General features: G+C 43.8%; 1 protein-coding gene and 1 long non-coding RNA gene across 5 annotated transcripts; one reads left to right on the top strand and one right to left on the bottom strand.

The window, feature by feature from the left end:
- The first annotated feature begins 21 nt into the window (after positions 1-21).
- Positions 22-3,121, top strand: LOC123599434. Its single transcript, XR_006713146.1, has 3 exons — positions 22-192; positions 455-628; positions 3,009-3,121. It is a non-coding gene; the product is annotated as an uncharacterized LOC123599434 (long non-coding RNA).
- On the bottom strand, positions 2,758-25,562 carry TMEM169 (transmembrane protein 169). 4 transcript variants are annotated; one of them, XM_045481170.1, is made up of 3 exons: positions 25,434-25,562; positions 7,830-8,194; positions 2,758-5,489 (listed from the first exon to the last, which is right to left on the bottom strand). In XM_045481170.1, the coding sequence occupies exons 2-3, from the start codon at positions 8,098-8,100 to the stop codon at positions 4,867-4,869; spliced, it is 894 nt and encodes a 297-aa protein (XP_045337126.1). In that variant the 5' UTR covers positions 8,101-8,194; positions 25,434-25,562; the 3' UTR covers positions 2,758-4,866. The 4 variants fall into 4 exon arrangements, with proteins under 4 accessions (XP_045337126.1, XP_045337129.1, XP_045337127.1 ...); XM_045481173.1 differs by lacking the exon at positions 25,434-25,562 and adding an exon at positions 24,759-24,926; XM_045481171.1 differs by lacking the exon at positions 25,434-25,562 and adding an exon at positions 22,614-22,675.
- Between the last annotated feature and the right edge of the window lie 51 nt (positions 25,563-25,613).

Genomic DNA, 25,613 nt, shown 5'->3' with positions numbered 1-25,613 from the left:
AAAAAAAGAAAGAGTAAACAGATGCGATGACTTTGGAACCAACTACTGAAGGAAGATTTCCAGGCAATCAGGAGTGGGATTGATTCCTTTCTTTGCAGAGGAAATGGGACGTGCACAGGCCAGGAAGCAGGACATAGCACCCGCTAAGGATTTCCCAATAGTCTGAAGTGTTGCTGGCTTGGAAGGGAAGAGGTGAGGTTTAATTCCAAAAGCAAACCTAGGGAGGTGTTCTAGATCTGGGGGCTATCAGTCACAGTGCCTGACATGCTCACTGCCCCTTTCAAAAGAAAGTGCCCAGCTTGCTTTAGCCTTGCACAGAAACAGCGATCTTCTATACCGAATGACCAACTAGCTGAGAGGTGATTGCACGAAGGGTCCCGCAATCTGCACAGTAGCTGCAAACTTATGTCCAAACCGGGGAATCAAATCCAACCAGATTCTCTCCCTCTTGCAGATGAGCCTGGGATAAGCAGAAACTGAAGCTGAAAAGATAAGGATACCATGAGGAAGGAGGGGCCTGGAGGGAGACAGTATTATCCACTGGTGCCAGTAGAGTCAGACATTTTCAGAGCGTGCTCATAGAACTGGGGAGGCTCTTCATGATGAGGAGAACAAAGGCAAAAAAGATGTAAGTAAAATTAAATTTCTTTACAACTTGCAGGCCATTAACAAATCCTTGAGACAGGCAGAGGATGACATTCCTCAAGGAACTCACAACTGCCTTAATGTCAATGCTGTGATAGAGGCAAAAAGCAACTGTAGCTTGACAATAGTCAGACCTCTAAGATCCTATAAGTCATCTTTAATATATGAAAATCCATTTTAGAATCTTCTTTGTCTTCACCCACCTACCCCCCAACTTAAAAGTATATAACCAATTGCTCCTCACCATCCCAAGCTTTTTCTGCCCACACATCTGGTCCTTGTGTTTTAATAAAAACGTTTTTTAATGAAAAAAATAAAAACATTTTTTAATTAAAAAAATGTTGATCATGTGCTCACAGCCCATGTCACATCACTTCAAGCTTTTGATTCAAACCCAAGGGGTTCTTTTAAAACTCAAATATTATTTAAAAATTTTTTTCTATGTAACAAGTAGATAGAATTACTGGAAATTCACTATGGTGAAGGAAATTTGTAACCTTCATGTTGATGAGAGAAAAACTCTCGAAAGGCCTGATAGACAAAGAAAGCCATTCTAGGTTTCTTACTAAGTCAGCATGACTGTACATAACCTGATGTATGGGCTGCCACATGTACATCATACATCTGCTTTGTGGATGACGGAACCCATCTTGTCCTTGAGTTATCGATCAATACTCGTACTCCCTGCATCCCTTTGCGTTTAAGCTGGTGATTCGTGCCTTACAGTACATAACCCTGTAAAAACTTCATTCTCCAAAGAGCATGTTTCCTGGGCAGCTGTCATCACTTGGGCTTGAATAAAAGTCTTTCTTACTTTTAGAGATTCTAAAAGGTTTGTTCATTTTGTGTCAACAATGTCTGTGCTTTTGTCTTGCATGTCGTTTCTAGTTCTTCTCTTTTCTCTTCCTCTTCCTCCCTCTTCCCCACTCTCTCACACCCACACATTCTCCAGTACAGGTTCCTTTCCGGGGAGGAATAAGAGGTTCTAGTACTTCTGCTTGTTTGCATCTTAAAAGGTGGGGGGGGGGGGGGGCGGGAGGGGGAATTATGTCATCCACGAAGCTGTTGCAACGGATGGCCATCAAGGGCACAAGGAAACTTTTAGGTCATCTACACTTTTTAAAAGTTAGCATCTTGTTATATTGAAAATCCTGGAGGGGTGCCTGGGTGGCTCAGTCAGTTAAGCATGCAACTCTTGGTTTCGGCTCAGGTCATGATCTCATGGTTTGTTGAGTCTGAGCCCTGCCTCAGGCTCTGTGCTAACAGTGCAGAGCCTATGTGGGATTCTTTCCCTCACTTTCTGCCCCTCCACTACTCATTCTCTCTCTCTCCCTCTCTCTCTCTCTCAAAATGAATAAATAAATTTAAAAAAATGAAAATCCTGCAGAATAAGGGTTTTATGCCCCCTTGGACTTGAACTGACATGAAAGTGTTGCTTAATGTCAATAGACAAGATGGTTTAGAAATAGCAATATCATCATGCTGGATCAATTATAGTTTACCCAGCTCAGCGTATTATGGCTGCAAAGCAGTTGGAAAGCATAGTCTTCCTTCCTGATATTCACCATGAAGATTGAATAACTATGAGCTAACAGAATGTTCCTGTATGGTATTTATTCTCTAGGTATTTGCTGACAGCAAAGATGAGATCGCTTTAGATCTGTTTAAGTTTTCCTGTCTCTAGTCTAGGCTTTTACAAACCTTGTTAGAGCCCTTTTTGAATGATTTCAGTTTATAAGCCCATTTCTTCCACTAGGTTGTGAGCCTAACTAGGATGAAGGCCATGTCCTCTTCATCTAAGAATCCCTTGAACCTCACCTTCACCCCATCCTCCTCCATGCCACCATGGCCACTATACCCTAGTCCTAATCATGATTATGTTTGGCCTTGGCCATTGGTTTCCCTCGTCCCAGAAAAATGTGACAAGTGTGGTTGCAACTTCCTAATGGAGGCTTAGGTAAATCCCCTTAAATTAGTGGAAAGATTCAAGATATAAGGATCCATATGAAGATGGTTATACATATATAGGACAGCTACCACGCTCATCCGTTTTCTGCAGGCTGAAGCACTCAAAGCCATTTTAGAGACATTCAAAGGCTATGTGAACAAATGTTAATTAGAGTTTATTTTTATTTTCTTTGTCTTCGTTTCAATTTTTTACATTTCTGCAAAAGCACCAGAGAGCACCAAGTTTATTTTCAAAAATGCTGGACAAAGTTTTGTTTCGTTTCGTGTGAAGCTAAGTTTTTGTTGTTGTTTTCAAAAGGGGTTCTTCTGAAGGTGGCATTCGCCATACATTAGGCAAACGCCCCGGGCCTTCCGTGAGAGGGCACTACTGACTCATCTGGTTTGATTCACGGCAGGTCTTTCCACAGTTTCTTCCTGAGACATGAACAAGAAATGGGCACCAGCTGTTCTTGTGAGGATCCAAACCTCCAAAATCTGCTTGACCTCTTGGGATTCAATTCTTTGAAATTAGAAAGACACCCTCAAGAATAAATTTAAAAAGGAAAAAAAAAAAAGTTTGGGGCACCTGGGTAGCTCAGTTGGTTGAGCGTCCAACTCTTGATTTTGGCTCTGGTCATTATCTCAAGGTTCGTGGGTCCAAGCCCCCAGTGCTTGGGCTCTGTGCTGACAATGCAGAGCCTGCTTGGGATTCTCTCTCTCTCCCTCTGGCTCTGCCCCTCCCATGCACTCCCTCTCTCTCTCCCTCTCTCTCTCTCTCTCAAAATAAATAAATAAACTTAAAAAAAGGAAAAAAAGGTTCAGATTCTATCAAACTGTATTCATCTGGCTTACACCCCCTAGTGGCCAGGAAGACACAAGCTTCACAGTGGAAAGCCACTGTTCCTTAAACTCCAGAAAGGTCTGAGTGAGTGAGGCTGTAAGTGAGGTCTTGCCAAAAGACAGAAAGCTAACTCTGTCTTCTACGTGCTTAGGGCTACTGATCCCTGTTGGGGGAAGTTTTCAATCCCTCCCTACACAATCGTTAATATGTAGATTAGATTAAATATCACTGCCCAGTCCTGCCTTCACTACCAGGAAAAAAGTTAGGCTACCAATTGCATTCAACTGTTCACTCTTCCTTCCTAAAAACCCTGAAACCACATGACATTACAGACTAATTGCAAAGTACATGAGCTGCTAATATCTATTTATAGCATATACATAGTATATATAGCTAGTATCTATGTATAAATTCTCTGTGTAACATTCAGGCCTAAATAAATAAATAAATAAATAAAACTATATTAGCACGTTGGGATCTGGATATATTTAAGTAATTACTATGAGGCAGAGATTCTTTCATGCCTGCCGAAATAGCCATGTTTCTTTTTTTGCTTAAATTAGCAGAACCCAAAAATTTAGCCTAGAATATAGCTGCCCAACCAAAAGACATTTCCCAGTCTCTTGCGCTTGTGAGGTCATGTGACTAAGGTCTGGCCAATAAGATCCAAGAACTGTTGAGTGACACTTCTGGGAAGTCTCCTTAAACAGGGAAGATAGGCACTTTGCCCTTTCCTCTGCCCTGCCAGAAAGGTGGGTGTGATGGCCGGAGCTGGAGTCAGCACAGAGGTGTTGAAGACAAGGACAAAGAGGGCTACCTCCTACTAATGGTAGGGGAATAAAGCCTAGGATTTGGATGACTTCATCAGGTCCCCTGGTGGTCTGCCTCCAGACTTCTGCACAAGAAATAAAGAACCTTCCATCTTATTTGAACTACGGATATTTTAGGGTTTTAATCATATGCCACTAAATCAAAATCTAAGTGATACACACAGATCTTTACTACACTATCCCTACTACGCTGTGGTAGCCCTGCTTCCTGTTTCTCTCCATCCTACTTCTTTTTGGTGAACTTGGTCTCCCTGGCGCCTCCCTTTTCACCCTGTCACCTTTAGTCACATACTCCCCTGGGTTCCAGGCACCAGTATCTTCAAGCTCCTGAACTTACACACAACTAAGCTTCCTGTCCCAGATAAATGGTCATTTTAGAGCAAGGAATGAGAAGAATTTACCCATGGCTGTATTGCTTTGGCATAAATTGCTTTTCTGTTCCCTGCTCTCCTGGAACCATCAAGATGGTAGGACAGAAGAGTGTGGGCTAGAATTTTCCAGAACTGAGACGGGTAGGGGGCTAATGTAAAGAACAAATCTTCTGGAATTGGAAGATGATATCTAGGCTATTGGGACCACAGAAGGAAATAAGTTCTTGGAAGTTTAGACAGTGGAAGTTTCTACTTCCTGGGCGGAGTCCTTGTTGGAGAGAGTGCCTGAGATATTGTCAGATTCAAGCAACTCTACGATGCTGTAGGGAGAACAGTCCTCCAGGCCCAGCTTGCTGCAGAGCCAGCCACAGAAGCCTTTCTCCATGTCCCGGGCAGCTTGCCACCATGCTCCCCAGGACCATGAGAGCTGGACCACAGCAGCATAGAGGCCCAGGGAAGAGGCCATGGCCATGATGAGCACTGGATAGAAGAGAATGAGGCAGGGGCAACATGAGATCTTGTGCCAGAAGGTCCTCTCCTCGTTGTACACGAGGAAGATGTTGTACCAGGTGATCGTGCCATAGTAGAACGAGACAACAAAAGAGAGGATAAAGACTACAGGCAGGCAGACCAGCGTCCAAAGGACCACGTGGGGCCCACGGTCAACTCCCATTTGGCAGGCCTTTCTGTCTTCAGGTGTTACTTCTCCTGATGACCCTTTTGGCTTCGTCAATTCTTGCAGCTCCTTCTCCGTCAATGTGACGTGGATGTCCACCATCTGGCCCTTTTTCTTCCCTCGAGTAATGGTCCCGGTTAGTGTGACATAGCGGCTGTCCAAAGGCATGTTCCACATACCTGCAGGGCATTAAGGAGGTGAAGCCAAGGTCAGAAGAGTGGGCATTTCATCACAGTGTCATCCCCTGAGCTGGGGGCTGGGTACAAGAGTTCCTGTTGTCATAGCACCTGGCCCAGTCCTAGAGTCAGTGATTCAGTGATGGACTGAGTGGACCTCCCTCAGGAAGGTGCTGGTCTTATGACTCCCCCAGTGAACTCTCCCTCCACACAGGTGGGCCCTGAGAAAATGGCGAAGCAGGAGAGTGTTGTCTCCCCACTTCTCTGGGCCTCAATCTTGGCACAGTCTCTGTGATGTGAAGAGGTGTGAGGGACTTCGCCACAGACACTGCTTTAGAATGATCTTATTTCTAGTGTATAAGTGCTGTGAAAATACTGCTTGGGAGCGTCTACTAGCGTGTGTGAAGATGGCACCGTGTGTGTACAGACTGACGGACACCCTGCTCCCCTTCCCTTCTCAGCCCTGTCTCTGTGCTTCCATGAGAAAAGGCTTCCTCACATGCCTGGGGGCATCTCAGCCCTCATACCCAAGCTCTGTACACACACACACACACACACACCACACATACACCACCCGTATCACAAATGCCCCCCCTCCACATGCGCACACCCACATACCACCACCACCATTAAATGGCCATCCTTCGGCCATCCATCCTGGAGTGAGGCTGGAGATACTGAAACAGGGAGGTCTGTGGTCCTTCATATGTGAAAGTAGTCTCTGAGTGGAGGTGGGGGAGAGTATGGGCAGGACTTCTCACTCCCTGACTGCAAGAGGGACCGAATGCACCCGCCTAAAGAGTAGGTCCTGGGAGAGTGGCCGGGACTCTGACTATTCAGATAGAAGAGTTGTACTGCTCCCCCAGAACCTAAGGATTTCACAATCTCCCACATCTCAGTAAATGACACCACCACCTACTTCTCTGTGGAGTCATTGCTGATTCTTCCCCGTCTCTCGCTACCTGCCTCTGATCCGTTAACAAGTTCCACATTGCCTCTCTTCCCTAGCTGTCTCTCCCGCTATCACCTGTCCTGGCCTCTATGTTAGTGCCGTTGTGGCTGCAGTGATACGACAGTCTCTCATCAGCTTCCACTCTTACCCTTTATAATCCACTCTTTATAGAGAAGCCAGAGTGGTTGTTTAGAAATATAAATGGGATGGTGTCTCTCCTTTGCTTAAAAGCCCTCCACTGACTTCCCCTTACACTTTTAACCAATCCCCAACTCTTTACTATGATTGCAAGGCCCAGCATAATCCTCTTAAACACCTCTGCCCATCCTCCCACAGTTCCCTATACTCCCTACACAGAAATAGCTCCATTCTCTGAATAGGCCAGTGGTGCTCCCATCGTAGGGTCTTTGCCCCTGCCGCTCCCCCTCCTCTACAAGCTCTGCCCAAGACCATTTCATAGCTAGCTCCTTAATATCAGCTCAAATGTCACTTCTCAGAGGCCCTTGCACAGCCATGCAATCTCTCTCCCCATGCCCTCCACCATCGCCATGGTTGATTGTCTTTGCAACTCATATCACTCTCTGAAACTACCTTTTATTTACTGACTTGTTCACTGTGTGTCTTCTCTTGACTAGGAGGTAAACTGCATGAGAACAGGGACATTGCTTGCCTTGTCCACTGTGGGCCTATGTCTTAGAGAGTAGAGCATCTACACAAATAGATATACCTCATCTGTCTACTGCTGCGTGGTGATGCTTAATCCAGACAGTCCACGGCTTCATTAGCAGCAACAGACATTCTTATTCATGCATCCTTATGCCTATGGGCATAAGTTTCATGGGGTAGATACTAAGAATTTCTAGACGATAAGATATGCATATTTGGAATTTAATAAATACTGATAAACTTCCCTACAAAGTGGGTAAAGCAGATTCCATTTCTCCTTGAGGTATATGAGAGTATATCCATTTTCTCAGATTGATGTTATCATATTTTACCCAACTTTTGGCCAACTTATGTGTAAAGGGGTATCATAACTTCTTGCTGTTATAATTTGCATTTTCCCGATTCTTGTAAAAGTCAACTATCAGCTTCTTTATCTTATGTGTACTAAATAATTAGCATAATCTCCTTGTGTTACTAATTTCTGTGTATAAGTCAGTCTCTTCTATTACACTAGGAGTTCAGAAAGGACAGAGGTCTCCATATCACTGAGAAGAGAACATAGTAAATGCTTAATAAATACTGTCCCTTTGTTGAATGAAGACTGCAACATTGTGAGAAGAACTGTATCAACAAGAAGAAATAGGTCATTGAGGGAATCCCTGTCTGTCTTCTGGAGAATCCTCATTCCTTCCTGTGGCTTTAAGTAAGTGGCCCCAGAGACTTACCATCATCTGCAGGATAGTCTAGGAAATCATCCCCCTCCTCTTCTTTAGGTCGGTCTCCACCTTCTGATTCCCCAGGCTCCTCATCCAGTTTCTCATTTTCTGACCGGTAGATGATGATAGATTCTGGGCGGGACTCTTTCCTCTTCTTTTTCCGGCGACCCATAGTGGATTCCCCATCCAGGGCGAGGGCAGCGGCCATGGCCTTCCTCAGAGAGCCCTGGTGGGGGCTTGGGAGCTGTCCCTGGACTTCTACTGGTGCCAGCTCTTCCATCCCAGTCCTCACGTCTCGCTATTCCTTGTGAAGTGTCTGACTTGCTTGAGCAAACTCACGACCCACACATCACAGAGCTTCTTCCTGGATGGGGCTATGCAAAGATGTTCCACCAATAAGTTCCACATAAAATACGAAAGCAAAGCCATCAACAGGAAGCAAGTAGGGTGAGATGGAAAGGGGTCTGGGAAATGATTCTCACCTTGGCAGAAGCCTTCTCCTCCCTTTGCGTCTCATAACACTGTATTTTGGGAGGGCTGTGGAAATACTCTCACAAAATTGGATTCCTGTGAATAAAATGGTATGTGTGTTGCAATAATATGTTGTCATTTACAGAACCTTGTAATGTCATGCAAAACTCCTCAGTTTAGCCAGATGCTGAGTAAAAGGAAGTTGGGTGAGGAAGCCCTATAGATAAATGGGAGTTAAAAACTATTGTCACTCCCACCAAACATGGCGATTTGGATGGCGGGGACCAGTACTTCAGGCTTCTGGCTGCCAAGACCTGCGTTACAACTACACTCAAGTGGATGAAAGCAACTTTCAGTAAGCTCCCCAAAGATGGCACAACATCACCAACCATGTCTACTATGGTGTTATTCTATGAAGGGCACCCATCTCCTGGCTTCTTGTTGGCCCAAGATCCCAGAAAATTCCTGATATCTGTCCTATCACATTCTGGGAGACCAGTAGAGAGGATGTATACTTTTCCGCTTTTAACATTCTCTCTCCTCTTTCTGTCCTCCAGGTAAAGAGAGGTAGGGACAGAGGAAAGTCTGTATAACGTCTTTTAAAGAAGACACTGATTGGCCTGTGTTTTGGGTACACTGAACCATTAAGAGGAGAGAAATGTTTTCAGTGCTGCTACTAAAGAGGGGGAAATTAGCAAATTCCCAGTTAGTCATATTGAGGCAGCTAGCTGCTCATATGCTTTTAAAAACAACAACAACAAACAAAAACAGAAACTCAAAAATATGTCATTATGAACAGTTTCAAACATATGTAAATGGAGAACCTTTTTATTCTAGAAAGAGGCAAACCTGTACAAAAGTGAGAACAATTTTAATGAAATTTCATTGTCCCTTTCACCCAGTTTCAACAGTAATCAAAATATTCATAGCCAATTTATTTAAAAGCAAATCTCAGACACCATTTTATCTAACTATTTCAGTATGTACCTCTTACATACAAGGACTCTTTTTTTAAAAAAAAGATGACCACAGGGGTGCCTGGGTGGCTCAGTCGGTTGAGTGTCTGACTCTTGATTTCAGCTCAGGTCATGATCCCAGGCTCATGGGATCAAGCCCCGAGTCAGGTTCTGCACTGAGCCTGGAGCCTGCTTAATGTTCTGTCTCTGCTTCTCCTGAGCTTGCATGCGTGCATGCTTTCTCTCTCTCTTAAAAAAAAAAAAAAAAGCCACAATATCATCATCACACCTCATTTCTTAAAAAGAGCTTCTTTGTAGAGTTTATTTATTTTGAGAGAGAGAGCACACACAGGGGAAAGGGCAGAGAGACAGGAGAGAAAGAATCCCAAGCAGGCTCTGCACTGACAGCCCAGAGCTTCATCCCAGATTCATGAACCTGTGGGATCATGACCTGAGCCAAAATCAAGAGTTAGACGCTTAACCAGCTGAGCCACCGAGGCACCCCATCACACCTCATTTTTTAAAAACGATTCTTGAGGCAGCTGGGTAGTTCAGTCGATTGAGCATCCAACTCTTGATTCCTGGTCAGGTCATGATCTCACAGTTAGTGGGATTGAGCCCTGCGTTAGACTCTGTGCTGACAGCGTGGAGCCTGCTTAGGATTCTTTCTCCCTCTCTCACTGTCCCTCCCCCCACTCTAAATAAATAAATAAACAAACAAACAAACAAATAAATAAATATTTAAATATTTAAAAAATAAAAACAATTCTTTAATGTCATCAAATATCCAGTCACTTAAAATTTCTCTGTTTAACAATTTAAAGTCTATTTTCTAGAATTGGGATCCAAATAAGGTCTATGCAATGCACACAGATCCTATAATTGTTTGTCTATAGCAATGCTGTCCATTAGAATTTCTGCATTGCACTAGAAATGATACTCATAAACTGGGGAATTGCTTTTTTTTTTTTTTTAATTGAATTCTCACCAATTTAAAAATAGCCGCCTGTGGCTACTGACTACTCTATTGGACAGTGCAGGTCTATATGCTCACCCTCCAATTTTTTCCTTTCCCATTTCCTTGTTAAAGAAGGTGGGTCATTTATCCTGCAGATTGCCATGACCTAGATTTTGCTAATCTCATTCCTGTAGGGTGTTCCTCTGAACCATGTATTTCCTCTAAATTGGTAGCTAGATAGGCTTGATCAGATTCATGTTAGAATGTTTTTGGCTGGTTGTTTTGGCCAGACAGTGTTATAGAGGGCATTTTGTACTACCATGTGAAGGCACCTAATGGCAATTTGGCCATTTCTTGTGAAATTGGTACCCATTGATGATCACTGTCTAGACCCATCAATTCATCAGGAGTTACAAAATAGTGGTATTCCATTTATCTTATTTCTTCTTCCTTTACTAACCAGAATACTCATATGCACTTTATTTTTTTAACGTTTATTTTTGAGAGAGAAAGAGGGAGATAGAGTGCGAACAGGGAGGGGCAGAGAGAGAGAGGAAGACATAGAATACAAGGCAGGCTCCAGGCTCTGAGCTGTCAGCCCAGAGCCTGATGCGGGGCTCGAATTCACGGACCACAAGATCATGACCTGAGCCAAAGCCAGAAGCTTAACCGGCTGAGCAATCCAGGTGCCCCCCAAAATTTTTAAGTTTATTTATTTATTTTTGAGAGAAAGAGCAGGGGAGGAGCAGAGAGAGGAGAGAGAATCCCAAGGAAGCTCTGAACCAACAGCACAGAGCCTAATGTGGGGCTTGAACTCACCAACTGTGAGACCATGACCTGAGCCTAAATCAAGAGTCAGATGTTTAACCAACTGAGCCACCCAGGTGCCCCCCTCACATGCACTTTTAACAAACCCAGTTTTAAACTGGGTAGAGGAGGCAAACAGCCTTGTTGTTATCCAATATTATTGGTAATTATACTGGGAAAATATCTGACTACAACAACAACTTCTATCAATATGAAAAATTTCTAAACTATTTACCAAATAAATACCTGTTTATACTTGGTAAAAACTATTTAGCAAATTCCCCGGTTCACAAACAACTCATTGAGAATTGTTAGATTCTACTCATAACCCTGCCACCCCAGAATCCTGGACACTGGCCACTCTCTATGACTCCAGGTTGACAGTTTTCTGTTATTTTTGTTCTCAATTTCCAAGTCTTCATTTTCTTTCAGTGGCCTCTGAGTTTTTCCTCTCTTTCAATCCCACATGCACACTCCTTGGTTTCTCTTTATGCTCAGTAACAAGGCTTCTCCTCTCATTTGTATTAAATGGTCCTAATGTTTAGTGGGCTGGCTCTGCCAGGGGGGCAAAAATAACAGACCAAAAAATCTAACTAGGCTCTAAGCGCTACTCAAATTGAAGCAAAGCTCCTGTATTAAAATTATGCATCTTTGATATTATCATGTGACAAGGCCGACTCTATATCATATTTCTTCAAATGCCAAAACACACATTTTTTTCCTCATCTTAATGTTTCTAAAATTTGGATGCATCTTAAGACCAATGGAACGACTTTTCCCCCCCGAAAGGCTGAACTACCTTCCCAGCAAGTAGCTCTGGCTTACTGCCCTCTCGCCCAGGTTCTCCTTTGTCCTCCAGTTGTTAATTTTCTTCTCAGTCTCTCCACTGGATTGCAGGTACTTAGTCCTAATCACCTTGCAGGTATCTGGAACACATTGCCCAGGAATTGGGACAAAGAAGGTGCTAAGTGACAGAACTGAAGATGCCCACAGATGTAAGTGGAACGTTATGGGAAGTCCTCACAGCCTGACATTGCCTGGGGAAGGGGAGGCTGTTTAAACAGAAAGAGCTTCATTATCTTCACAATCTTACACATGCAAGTGGCCAGACTGAAAGACATCTTAGATTACACACCTAAGAACAGAGAGATCCAGGACACAAAGGCTTCCTGAAATAAACAGATTTAGAAGACAAAGAACACAATCACTAGAATATTGACGTTACCTTAAGGAGTATTTATGTTTGCCTTAATGGTATCAAGAAGCTCAAACAGTGCTCTCCTACCAAAGTAGCCCCAGTGCAGAAGAGAGTAGACATCCAGCCAGAAAGGACTGGAAGGTTAGGCTGTAGCTTTCCCTAAGGCTAGAGGTTTGTTATTAAAAATGTTTGTGGGGGCGCCTGGGTGGCTCAGTTGGTTAAGCGTCCCACTTCAGCCCAGGTCATGATCTCACGGTTCCTGAGTTCGAGCCCCGCGTTGGGCTCTGTGCTGACAGTTCAGAGCCTGGAGCCTGCTTCGGATTCTATGTCTCCCTCTCTCTCTCTCTGCCTCTCCCTAGCTCTCTCTCTCTCTCTCTCTGTCAGAAATAAACTTTGAAAAAAATAAATAAAAAATAAAAATGTTTGTGAATTTTGAATTCTACTTTCTAAGAGTCTGTATTTAATATAAAAATGTTTTCCCTGGTGCAAGTCCTCTAGTAAAACTGATGCTCGGTAAGTCATGCTGATGTGTGAAACAAAGGCAGAAGGAAATGGTAGATAAAATTAAATTTCCTTATAACCTGCAGCCCATAGACAAAGACTCAGTGCAAGCAGAGTATAACATTTCTTTCAAGAACTCCTAACTGTCTTAATGTTAACGCTTTGCTAGAGGGAAACACAACCTTAGCCTGACAACAGCCAGGCCTCCAGAATCCTGTGAGTCTTCTTTTGGCATATGCCCTTGCCTTTGGAAGGCCCACACGTGTAACTTCCCTTGCCTTTATGTCCCCCAACTCCGAAGCGTATAGTCAGTCACTCCTCACAATCCTGGGGCAGCTCTTTCTGCCCGCGGGTCCCATCCTGGTGCTTTAATAAAACTACCTTTTTACACCGAAGACGTCTCAAGAATTCTTTCTCGGTCATCAGCTTGGAACCCCAACACTTCAAACCCCATCAATACCAAGGTAATTCTAGGATGTGGGTGACCTCTGAGCACAACACTTTATATTTACCCTAACGTACAAATCTCAGAGCTTGAGAGTATAAAAATAAATAAAAGAAACTTCATTTAAAATGGAGTCCAGGGGCGCCTGGGTGGCGCAGTCGGTTAAGCGTCCGACTTCAGCCAGGTCACGATCTCGCGGTCCGTGAGTTCGAGCCCCGCGTCGGGCTCTGGGCTGATGGCTCAGAGCCTGGAGCCTGTTTCCGGTTCTGTGTCTCCCTCTCTCTCTGCCCCTCCCCCGTTCATGCTGTGTCTCTCTCTGTCCCAAAAATAAATAAACGTTGAAAAAAAAAAATTAAAAAAAAAAATAATAAAAATAAAATAAAATGGAGTCCAGAAGCCCTAACAGGAGAACTGTCACGCAGGTATCACTCAACCTGTGCAACCTGTGCAAACAGCAGAGAGAGAAAATTAAGAATTATCTGGACAGCTATCTTTTTTTTTTTTTTAATGTTCATTTATTTTGGAGAGACAGAGAGACACAGAATCCGAAGCAGGTTCCAGTCTCTGAACTGTCAGCATGGAGCCCAATGTGGGGCTCGAACCCACAAACTGGGAGATCATGACCTGAGCTGAAGTCAGCCACTTAACCAACTGAACCACCCTGGCGCCCTAGCTGGACAATTATCTTAAGGCCATTTTTCACTTGGAATTTTATCTCCTGCTTTTATGAAAAGGAAGGCGGATCTTTTTCTGCCCCAGCAACAATTCACTAACCACTGCTTGCAGTCAATGAGAAACTGCCACAGCCTTGAACTCTTGTTTTTCAATGAACTTGTTCAAAACAACCCTCCCCAATTTCCTCCTAAAACCTAGTAAAAGCGGACCTTCCCTTTGTCTCTTGGGACTTGTCTATGGTTCATCGTAGCTTGCTTGTCCTGAGTTGCGATTCCTTTGCCATTCCTGCATAAACTCATTCTGCTGGTAATATAACTAGATATTCTATTTTTAAGGTTGACAGGAGGCTAGTATAATCCAGTGTTTTCCAACTTAGAGCTTCTATTTTCCTCTGTAGTTTCCCAGGCAGCCTGCGAAGGGCCTTCCCTGACCCTTCTACACAGTGGGAGTTTTTAAACTAGGGGTGGAGCCCTCAAGCACATCTCAGGCTGAGGAAAGGTATCTTCTAAGGACCAAAGCTTCCCCAGAGCGGGAAGAAGGTGCTTCACCATTTTGGTTCACTTCTATACCCCTTTCCTCTTCTTTTAAGATGTACTAACATGTTTAGAGGGAGACAAGAATTCCAAAGACTAGAGGAGAGAAGGCCAACTTGCAAACCCCATTTTTCTTGTTCAACTTGTTCTCTCTCATTGTTGACAGGGTGGCACCTAGGGGGATGTGGTAGGGCAAAATAAATGCACGCTTGGAGCTTGAGAGTACTAAATGGTTCCACCAACTTAGGAAAAGATGACTCTGTAGCTGTGGTAAAAAGTAGCCATCAGAACGAGTTGTAAAGCAGTTCAATTGATCAACAACAACTTCCCTCAGTAGTGATGCTTTTGGAAACCAGCCCGTTAGAGTCAGTATCTCATTTCTAAAAGTCAGTGAGGTTAGTGAATTTGCCCCTGACTGGCCGACTGGGGCTTTCACTGATGGGTGGGCCATGCTTTTTGGGAATATCCAAAAGCATATTCACATAGGCAGTTGTTGATCAAACAGGTTTAAAACTACTTCTGGTGATTACTTGTTATCAAGGTTTTTCCTAAATTTGTGGGAACTTTTTAATTCTATTTGCTTGCTGATCTCATTTGATCAGATGTGTCTCAGAGCAAAGTATACTAGTTATCGATTGTCATGTAACAAATTACCCCAAATTTAGAGATTTAAAAAAAAACAACCGTGTTATATCCTACACAGTTGTGTGTCGGGAATCTGGGAGTGTCTCAGCTGAGTGGTGGCTTCTTAGTCTGCTTAGTCTGCTTTCTACCTAAAGAATTTGGGGATCCAAAGGCCTTTTTTTCTTTTGGACAGTTTCTGAACCCTTTAGTATTCTGTCAATTTAATTCTCTTAATAACTTTGTGGCTCTCCCGTGAATAGCTTTTGTGGGTCAGAAATGTGAGAGTGCCTTAGATGGATGGTTCTGTCTCAAGGTCTCTGAAGATGGCAGGGCAGCAGTCATCTGAAGGCTTGGATGGGATTAGAGGATCTGCTTCCAAGATGGCATACTCACATGGTGCTGACTCAGTTCCTCCTGGGCCTCTCCATGGCCTGTATGAGTCTCCTCACAACAGTGTCTCGTTTCCCCCAGAGTGAGTGATCTGGGAGCAGATTTTCTTCTTGACTACTTTAACTGTACTTTTTTTTTTTTTTTTAATTTTTTTTTTCAACGTTTATTTATTTTTGGGACAGAGAGAGACAGAGCATGAACGGGGGAAGGGCAGAGAGAGAGGGAGACACAGAATCGGAAACAGGCTCCAGGCTCTGAGCCATCAGCCCAGAGCCCGACGCAGGGCTCGAACTCACGGACCGCGAGATCGTGACCTGGCTGAAGTTGGACGCTTAACCGACTGCGCCACCCAGGCGCCCCTGTACTTTTTTTTTTAAGTTTATTTATTTTTTCAGCAATCTCTGTACCCAATATGGGGCTCAAACTCACGACCCCAAGACCAAGAGTCACATGCTTTTCTGACTGAGCCAATCAGGCGCCCCTCAACCGTACTCTTGATCCTACCTCTTCCACATCCTTGATTTTCTCCCTCTCTAATACTTCCAACTTCTCCCCTTCACTGGTTCGGTTTTAACTACAAACAATCCCAGAATTCCCTGCCTAGAAAAACTGGTTTCACTTTGCCACTTATTCTATATGATGTCCTGTTTCTCCCTTTCACAACTAAGCTTCTTCATCAAATAATCTATAGTCACTCATTACCAGTTTTCCTCCCAATGTCCTGTTCCCTTTACCATCTTTTTCTCCCTAGTCCCAAACTCCTTTCCAACACACACACACACACACACACACACAGGTAAGTCATTTGGAGAGATAAGGAACAGGCCAGGAAATGAGCATTTACCAAGCCTTATGTGCCAGGCTGTAAGGTAAGTTTTTTACACGTTACCTCATTTCCACATCTCAACAAGCTCACCATTATATAAAGAAGTATGATAACTTGAATATAAGCATTTGCATAACTTCAAAGCCCAGAATTTCCCAACCAAGATTTAGAAGTCAAGTGTTAGTGGTGGTTGCAGTAGACAGCTGATGAGTTTGTATTTCTGTTTTCTTGGTTTGATTTGTGTTTGTTTTTTCACTTTTTGCTATCTCAACCTCATTCCTCTTGCCTTTGGTGATAGAGCCACTCTTTTCTAGGTGGAATACAGCTTTGAAAGTCACCAGTGTGACCGCAGTGATCATTTTACCATCTGATTCTCCTTATTTACAAGTCATTCTTGAACCTTCCCTTACCTCCTTTGACTTTCTTTCTTTCCTTTTTTTAATGTTTATTTATTTTTGAGAGAGAGAGTGAGCACAAGTGGGAGACAGGCAGAGAGAGAGAGCTAGAGGATCTGAAACAGGCTCTGAGCTCACAACTTTAACTCATGAATCATGACCTGAGCCGAAATCAAGAGTCAGCTGCTTAACCAACTGAGGCGCCCCCTTCCTTTGACTTTCTCCCATCATTCTCTTGCTACTTCTCATGCCCTCAGTCTGCCTCTACTCCCTTATTTGTCTCCTTCAACTGTAATAGCCAGTGCTTTTGAGACTCAATTTTCAACTGACTTCCCTCTATTCTCAACAGCACATTTTCTTCTTCCTGTTGAAATATGCAGCCTTCCTGACTATCGATACCTCTATGCCAAGAATGCCCAAATATAGAATTAATTATATAGAATTAATATATCTAGATATTCTCCACTTAAATATCTTGCCATGTCTGGCTGAGCATGTTCAAACCAAACTCATCATTTTTATTTCTAGCAGACTTAACCTCTTTGATTACCAAGAGGATAGGAAAACAGAGAAGGGAAAGGAGAAAGGGATGAAGAAGGAAACCCTACAGCATTTACACTGTTCCTATTCATAAAAGATAACATTTACTGACTGTATAATTTGTTAGGTTCTGTGTTAATTGCTTATATATGCATTTTCCTATTTAATTATATTTTAATATTTTTTGGACAATACTATGTGCCAGATATTATACAATTGTCTCAGGCACAACAATCTTATAAAACAAATACTGCTTTACAAGTGAGGACATTTGGACTTAAAATCAGTAAAAACCAGAACTCCTTGGTGTAATCATACTGTTTAATTGTTACAGCAAACCAATCAAGTAGGTACTATTTTTTTTTAATAGGTATTATTATTATCCCCATTTAGAGGAGTAATTTGCTCAAGGTGACATGGTGATGAGGCTGGGACTTGAACCCAGGTTTGCTAGTTTCAAAGCCCATGTTCTATTCATTGGGCCATGCTGCCTGCCAACATTTACCCAAGATTCTATACTTAAACCCCTAGAGTTGTCTTTCATGAGTCTGTTTCGCATATTAGGGATATATTCCCACGTCTCTAATAGTAATCCGTCTCTAAGTCCTGCCAATCATTCCCAGGAAATCTCTTTGTTCATCTCTCCCTTTGAATCTCTACTCCTCCACCCCACCTCACACTGGAGCACAGCTCTCCTACTACTTCCTCCAAGCTGGTTTCTCAGCCTCTCATTCCAGAATTCTTCATCAACCATTTTAAATGCTGATTAACAGAACAAAACATCATTTTTATGTTGTCCAGTAATCATCACTATCTTGCCATTCTGGACTAAAATATATCTAAAGGGTCTGCTTGGTGTTTGAGGTTCTCCAATTCATGCCCCACCTTTGGATTCAGTAGCAATTTTTCCCCTTCCCCACAGCATGACTAGTGACATATCTACTTATGTTGCTTTTAACACCATCTTCACTTTGCTCCACCCCTTTCAAGCCTGGGGCAAGACAGACTCAATTACTGGTGTCCCCTTCTGTGACTACCCCAGCACACCCATCTCTCCCCACCCCAGTCCTGTTGTTGCAGAACAGTGGGGACAATGGACTAAGTGTTCAAGGGTCAAATGCCTAGGATGGATTGATACTTCCCTAATGTTAGTTTCTAATCCCTTTCTTTTGCCTTCTCCTACTCTGTATTTCAGTAGCCTCTGCTATTGGTACTATGCTCTCTCAGTGCTTAATTATGTAGCATTACATATCATCTTGTATTGAGTATGAATGACCTCATTAGTTTTCATTCTTCTTCCCAGGGAGATTATAAAATTTTAGAAATCAGGAACTGTCTTATGCTTCTTCACCTCCCATGGTAAGACCCTGTGACTGGACACATAGTAGACACTATGTCCTTTTGATCTGATAGGACAGAGCAGAAAGGAAAACGTCTATTCAGAAATAGGATATAACTGTTAAGAAAGGAAGGTTTAGTTATCTTCCCCATTTTTGTCCACTTTATTATGTGGTTAATATCATTTTTATTCCATTAATATTTGATCTGAGAAGCAGGTTCTGAACATTTCTCCTTCCTTCTAGATTCCATAAAAGAGAGAGTGAAACACATTTCCCCTGTTTCCAAGGCTTCATAATCAATAGAATTCAGAGGAGAGACAGGGCTTTGCTCTTTTCTCTGGAAGGCAGGCCTTGCATATTCTCCACTTATGGCACAGTCCAATGATTAACAAATATTGTACAGCAGGATATTAACCTCAATCAACCACTAACTCTGGATTCTCAGTCATCCCAAGGGAAAACTAGGTTTTAAAGAGGATGCTTAGACTCATATGCATAAAATAACTGGTTTTAAGTCACTCTTGATGGAAATTCTCCAGAGCATTCTTAAATTCATCCATCACTTTTTCCCATCTCTATTGCTACCATTCTTGTCTAAGGGGCCATCCTTTCTCATCTGTGGTACTAAAAAATGCTTCTTGTCTTCTGGCTCCTACTCCTGCTGTTTTCCAATCAATTGTCCACTCAGCAGTAAGAAATATCTTTTGAAAACAAATAAAATCATGCTGTTTTTTGCTTAAAACCTCCAGTGATTTCTCATTGGTATAAAATAAAATCCAAACTTTTTCTGGTGGCCTAAGGACTTGTGTGATGAGGCCCCTCCCCACCGTGCCATCCTATGCAATATACCACCTCCTTCATACATACCTCCTATACTACAATCACTTCGGCTGCCTATGTATTCCTCAGGAGCACCTGAGGCCTTAAATACTGTGTGCCTCGCCTGGTATCTGCTCCAATCTCGTCCTGTCACATGGCCACCATCATTCTATCTCCCAAGTCTCAGTTCACTTGTCACCTTCTCCAAAGCTTTCCCAACACCAAACCTTCAACTAGGCTCCCATCCTGCTATTCATTATTCTTTCTCACAACAGCCTATTTCATGTACAAGACTTATCAACATCTGTAACTTTTACTTGTTATTTTACTTGTTCATTGTTTATCTCCTCTACAGGACTATAGGGTCTAGGAAATGGTATTGTATAAGTAGGCCATCGAAAGGTGTTCAATAAAAAAATTTTAAGTGACTGGATTAAGGATTTGGGTTGGGAGGGGCAGTATAAAGTGGTAGCAATTAAAGATTAGCCTGATTTTGTCAAAAACTGACGCTGAAGAAAAGTCTAATAAAGAGACATTAAACAGTTCCTCTGTGCTTAATAAGCCCCGTTATGGTACAGTTGATAAGTGGTTCTCCTGTATCCACTTTCTCCTCCAATAATGGAGGTTTCAGCTGGTCGCATTACTTCCCTCCTAAAGATAACATGTCCCAGCATCCCTTGAGGCTAGGTGTGGTCGTAGGACTAGTCTCTGGCCAAAAGATGTGATTAGATGTGATGTGTGCAACTTCCCTGTGTGGCCCTCTCCTTCCTCTTTTCACCTTCTTGAGAGCTGGAATGTGAACTTGATGAGCCATTTTCAGCCATGGAGACAAAAGCAACCCCTTAAGGATGACAGTGGACTGAGATGGAAAGAATCAAAGTCACTGGGACAGCCATAAACTCTCTTCCTCTGGGTTGTAATATGAGAGAAAAGTATTTTCCGTGTTTTAATCCAGGATTATTTTGGTCTCTTAAGGCAGCTATACAAAACTCCTACCTAATATACTAGGATTGTCCAAGAAGTTATTTTATGTCTTAATCTCTTTGCTGTGTTCTAATTTGTCGGCCCTGATGCATAGGCAGATCTGGATACACATTTCAAAGTTAGAGCATAAAATGACATCATACCTGGTAATGGCTGGTTTAAGCAGTTTTTATTTTCCCAGGTGGGCCAGAAATTCTAAAGCTTAGCTCAGTCCATTAGGTGTCCAACTCTTGATTTTGGTTCAGGTCATGATCTCATTCAGTTGTGAAATTGAACCCCACATCAGGCTCTGTGCTGGGCATGGAACCTGCTTATGATTCTCTCTCTCTCTCTCTCTCTCTCTCTCTCTCTCTCTCCCTCTCTCCCTCTCTCCCCCTCTGTCCCTACACCCCCCTCAAAAAAAAAAAAAAAAAAACAACTCAGCCGTCGAGTACAAAGGATGTCACATTGATGTTGGCTCAGCCCCACCAAAAACCCACTAGAAGTCCATATACTATATGCTATTATGGACTGAATGTTTGTGGCCCTCCAAAACTCATGTGTTGAAATCTTAACCCCCAAAGTGACAGTATGAGGAGGTGGGGGTCTTTGGGGGGTGATTAGGTTATGAGTGTAGAGCCTTCACAAATGAGATTGGTGTCCTTATACAAGAGACCTCAGGGAACTCTCTTGCTCTTTCTACCCTGTGAAAACACAGCAACAAAATGGCCATCTAGGAATCAGGCTCTTACCAGACACTGGATCTGCCAGTACCTTGATCTTGGATTTTCCAGCATCCAGAATTATAAGAAAAATATATTTGTTATTTAAGCCACCCAGTATATGGTATTATATGGTATTTTTATTATAGCAGCTTGGACAGACTAAGACAGATAGTGTTCTCTGCTTTAGTAAGCTAGCCAATGTGTCCCCAAAGCAGTTTTATTAAAAGAAAACCAACAGCTCTTAGGCATTCAGTAAAAGCCCAAAGACTCACAACACCACAAAATGAGCATCCCTATCGAGCTATAATGCCTTTGTAGGGCTGAGTCATCACAAAGGACTCTAGTTCTTGGCTTCCTGCTGGCCAGTCCCCCTCCAATCACTCAGTCACTAATTGCCCCCAGCCCTGCTCAAAACACACACCTCCAGAGTGGTGTTCCACTGCTGGTTCAAGGACCTCTCGCTATTAGGCATAATTTCCTGGAGTCTGCTCACAGTTCTCTGCTCCCAGATGGTCACGGGAGCAAACGTGATCCAGTGCCTTCTCCAAACCCATCCAGATACCCTGCAGAACTTGGGGATTTGGTGGGGGGAGAAACCAGGAAGCTTTGAAGCCTCTGCCCTTATGTGCAATTAATTGCAGGAAGGAAAGTAACTCACATGGATGAATTATGGCTGGAAAAAAGCTAATAAATGGCAATGACAACAAGGTTCAACATCTGGCTACAATAAGGAGTGGTGGGGGCTATGGTAAGCATAAGAGTTCAGGTCTTGTCTGAAATAGGAAGTTATCGTTTCCCTCTCTTCAACCCACCAAGCCCACTATTCAACCAAGTGCTTTCACAGAGAAATGCAGGCCCATTTGGTATGGGTTGTCTGGAATTTCGTGTGAAAGTTCCTGATTTTATTGTCATGATTAGTCCAAATTTAAATAAATTACCACACAAATAACCAAAACAGAACATAAATGGTCTGCTATTCTGCCACCTTTGGTTTATACAGTTTCCAAATCAGGGTGCCCTGTGCCATTGATTTAAGAACAATCAGGAGTTTTATTTGTTTGCTTTGTTTGGTTGGTTGGTTGGTTTTCTTTTATTCCCCACCCCCCAGGAGTTGTTTTATTGTACCTTTCCCATATGGACACATCTCCCTCTTCCAAGGAACCTGAACTGGGGCTGGAAGGGTAGAGCATGATCATTTTCAAGTTAATTTCTACTATTACTGCAGTGAACTGTGCCTTGCTCCAGCCTTACTGCTTTCAATTCTTCTCTGATTCCTGTATCTGTCACCCAAAGGGCCACTTATCACCTGTCTGGAGTCTCCATACTCTGCCAGTAGCATTGTGGTTTTACCGCCGTGAGATGCAATAGGCCGGCTAGGAAAAAAAAAATGTTAACTATTTTACCACTGAAAATTACCACTGGCCCCTGCCAAGAAGACAGCCGCACCAATGTAAAGGTGGAAGGGAATTTAGCTCAGACTGATGACAATCGATCGGAACAATGAGGCGACAGGACCTGCCAACCTCCCAACTTCTTGCCAGTTGCTGCAAACTGGCTGTGAGTTAGATTATACCCTGTTCCTTCATGGTCCTGGGAGCAGTATTTCTCTTGTCATTGCTCAACCTACCTGTCCTGAAAAGCCTTCACACTGTGGCTGGTTCATCATCCAGAGGCATCTGACTGTCAACAGAGGAAAGAGTTCCTGTTAGTGATGGTAGTGGGTTACAAGGAGCTTGCACATCTTACCGTGAAGAGCTGTAAAACTGGATTTTCACTGTCTAATCTTTTATTTGTTTATTGTCCTACCTCCCATGACACATATACCCCTTCTACCCTTCCATTCCCACTGCCGTCACACACATTTACTAGAATAAAAACTCTACAAAGGCAAGGGGCGCCTGGGTGGCTTAGTCTGTTGAGCATCCAACTCTCGGTTTCGGCTCAGGTCACAATCTCACAACTTGTGAGTTCAAGCCTCGCATCGAGCTCTGTGCTGACAGCTCAGAGCCTGCTTGGGATTCTCTGTCTCCCTCTCTCTCTGCCCCTCCCCCACTCGCACTCTCTCTTGGTCTCTCTCTCTCTCTCTCTCAAATGAATAAATAAATAAACAGTAAAAAAAAAAAAAAAAAAAAAAGCTCTCCAAAGGCCGGGACACCTAACTGTACTGTCCCCCGTACCGTATGATTCACACCTAAACAGTACCCAGCATGTGGCAGATACTCAATAAATATTGGCAAAATACTGGTTAAGAAAAAGCTGGTTAAGAATCTTATTTAGGTGTTGGTTCAGGCCTGCTCTTTCTTCTAGGTGGGAAGTGACGAGATGCCTCACTGACATTCTTTTAGCACCGAGATTCTCTGAATGCTGAGAGTCTCACAGGCCTCAGTCAGTAGGAGCCAGCAGCTGCTTTGAGGCAGGAGAAAAGGAAGTCACCAGGCAGACGGGAGGGGCGGGGGGGCAGGGGTGGAAAGATGCGTGAGCATCTCAGAAGATGAAGGGAGTCAATAGTCAGTGCTAATAGGGTATGACAGAGGGGGAGTGTGCAAGGATCATGGCCCTGGAGATGCCTTTTTCCCTAGGACAAAGGGGGCAGTGATGCAGAGCACAGGGCAGCATTCGATTCGGCCAAAGGAATGTCAGTGGAGCCTGGCGTAGATGCCCACAGAGGAGATGGCTCACGCAGGAGCCAGAATTAAAATCTGGAAGCAAAGAGCCTCCAAGAGGCAGCTGTTTCTGTACTTCCAGGCCTTTGGGGGTTAATCAGACTTTCAAACCCTCAGTGAAGTGAGACGCAGCGGCAAAGAGCACAGGCCCTTTCATTTTAACAGAGGATCTCTCAAAAGAGACCCCACATCTCTCGTAATCACTGATTCTCTTTGGACTGTGAAAATAGAGCTTTCTGACTGTTCAGACTGCAACTTCCTTGCACCCAAGGAATGGCTCCTTGTCATCCTCAAGAGGCAAAACTGGCTTAAAGCTAGTGCAGTCACCTTCTCACTGGAGGACTGCAGAATCCCTCAATTCCCTGCCCCCAGCCCAACTGCCGCGCAAAGGTGCAGCACAGCCAGGCACACACTGACCCACCTGGGCAGCCAGAGCTCTGTGAATCCACAGGTCCAAACCATGTCTCAAACCACATTAAATTATATCTTTGATAAAATTATCTTTAAAAGAAATTTAAGGTGCTCTTTGCTCCCAAGAAAGAAAGCATGGAATTTTCTGGAATAGGAAAGCCCTCAGAATTGACTCACTGTTTCTCTTCCTGTTTAAGAAAAATACTTTGTCACTGGAATCAAATCACTATCTAGCAAATGGGAGGATAAAGAGATTTCTTCCCTTCTTTAATGAGTGTAGATTGGAAGCTGTCATCTGCAAAGACAGACGGGCAAGTATTTCTTAAAGGAGGTCAGAGAAGGGCAGGGGGATGGAGGGCCAGAGAGGAAGTGATATCTGATTCCACTTTCAACAAACCCCATTTCTAATTAGCTTTGTGAATAACCAGCTGATGGGTGGGCCCAACAAAAGAATGATGGCATTTGTTTGCTTTTACAACATCTCAGTACCTTGCAGGGGAAAATACAGTACTCTGACTGCAGACTTAGAAATAGCATCTTGCCTGGATTGTGAAGACCACAGCACCACACACATCCCCCAGATTTGCCAAATTCTTAGGCCACGTCTCACTAGGCCAGTCCAGGTATAAGCTCACTCTGGTGGGTTGACAGCATGAAGCTAGACGATATGGAGGAGGATCTGAATAATAATAACTCACCGTTACTGGGTATCAAACCGCCGGTAAGAAATTTCCCCCATCCTCAGGATGCTCGCTTCCCTAAGGAATGAACTGGAGGATAGGATCTCACACACCTACAGATGCGTTCTTGCAGGCAGCACGCAGACTCATCAATTTATGCTGCCTGGCTGAAAGGGATTAGATCTCAAACCTGGTAAATGTTGCCTCTTCTGTTCATTGTTGGGCGGGGAAAGGGAGACGAGTTGGAGGTGGGTTCTAGTTTATTTTTTAAAATCATTTAGTATCTTGGTTCTGTGGATTACTGCAACGGCACCCTTCACTCCCTCCCCCCACCCCCTCCTCGGGGTCTCTTCCAAAGGGTGAAAGGATCTGGAGGCCAGATTTCTTCCCCCGCGGCTAATCCTGCCTCTTTCCTTCCCAGCAGAGGTCCACAGCCACTGGAGCCAGAGCATCCATGAACGTCGGAGGCAGGCGGGCGCAGCAGGGCTCCCCCGAGCTGCAGCCTCTCTTTCCCCAGATGCCCTGGAGATTTATTTCATCTTAATTAACCACGAGAGCTACAGCACTGAGAATTGAATTTTTCGAGGAGCACACGCCCGCTTTTTGTCTGCTTCCCTTCCTCCGGTCCCCACAATGGCATCGAAATAAAAAAAAAAAAGAAAGAAAGAAAAAGCAACGAACAAGCAGTCTCACCTACACGTGCCTGGGACAAAGTCTGGCGGAGGACCCAGACGGAGTCAGGAAGCCGCCTCCCGGGAGCAGCCATCCGCTGGGAGGCTGGGGACCTGCCTCGGCGTGCGGGTGGGGCCACGGGGCGGGGCCACGGGGCGGGGCCACGGGGCGGGGCCACGGGGGCGGGGCCACGGGGGCGGG

The sequence above is a fragment of the Leopardus geoffroyi genome, chromosome C1, assembly GCF_018350155.1.
Source record: "Leopardus geoffroyi isolate Oge1 chromosome C1, O.geoffroyi_Oge1_pat1.0, whole genome shotgun sequence".
Taxonomy (NCBI): domain Eukaryota; kingdom Metazoa; phylum Chordata; class Mammalia; order Carnivora; family Felidae; genus Leopardus; species Leopardus geoffroyi.
This window is presented reverse-complemented; position numbering and strand designations above follow the sequence as displayed.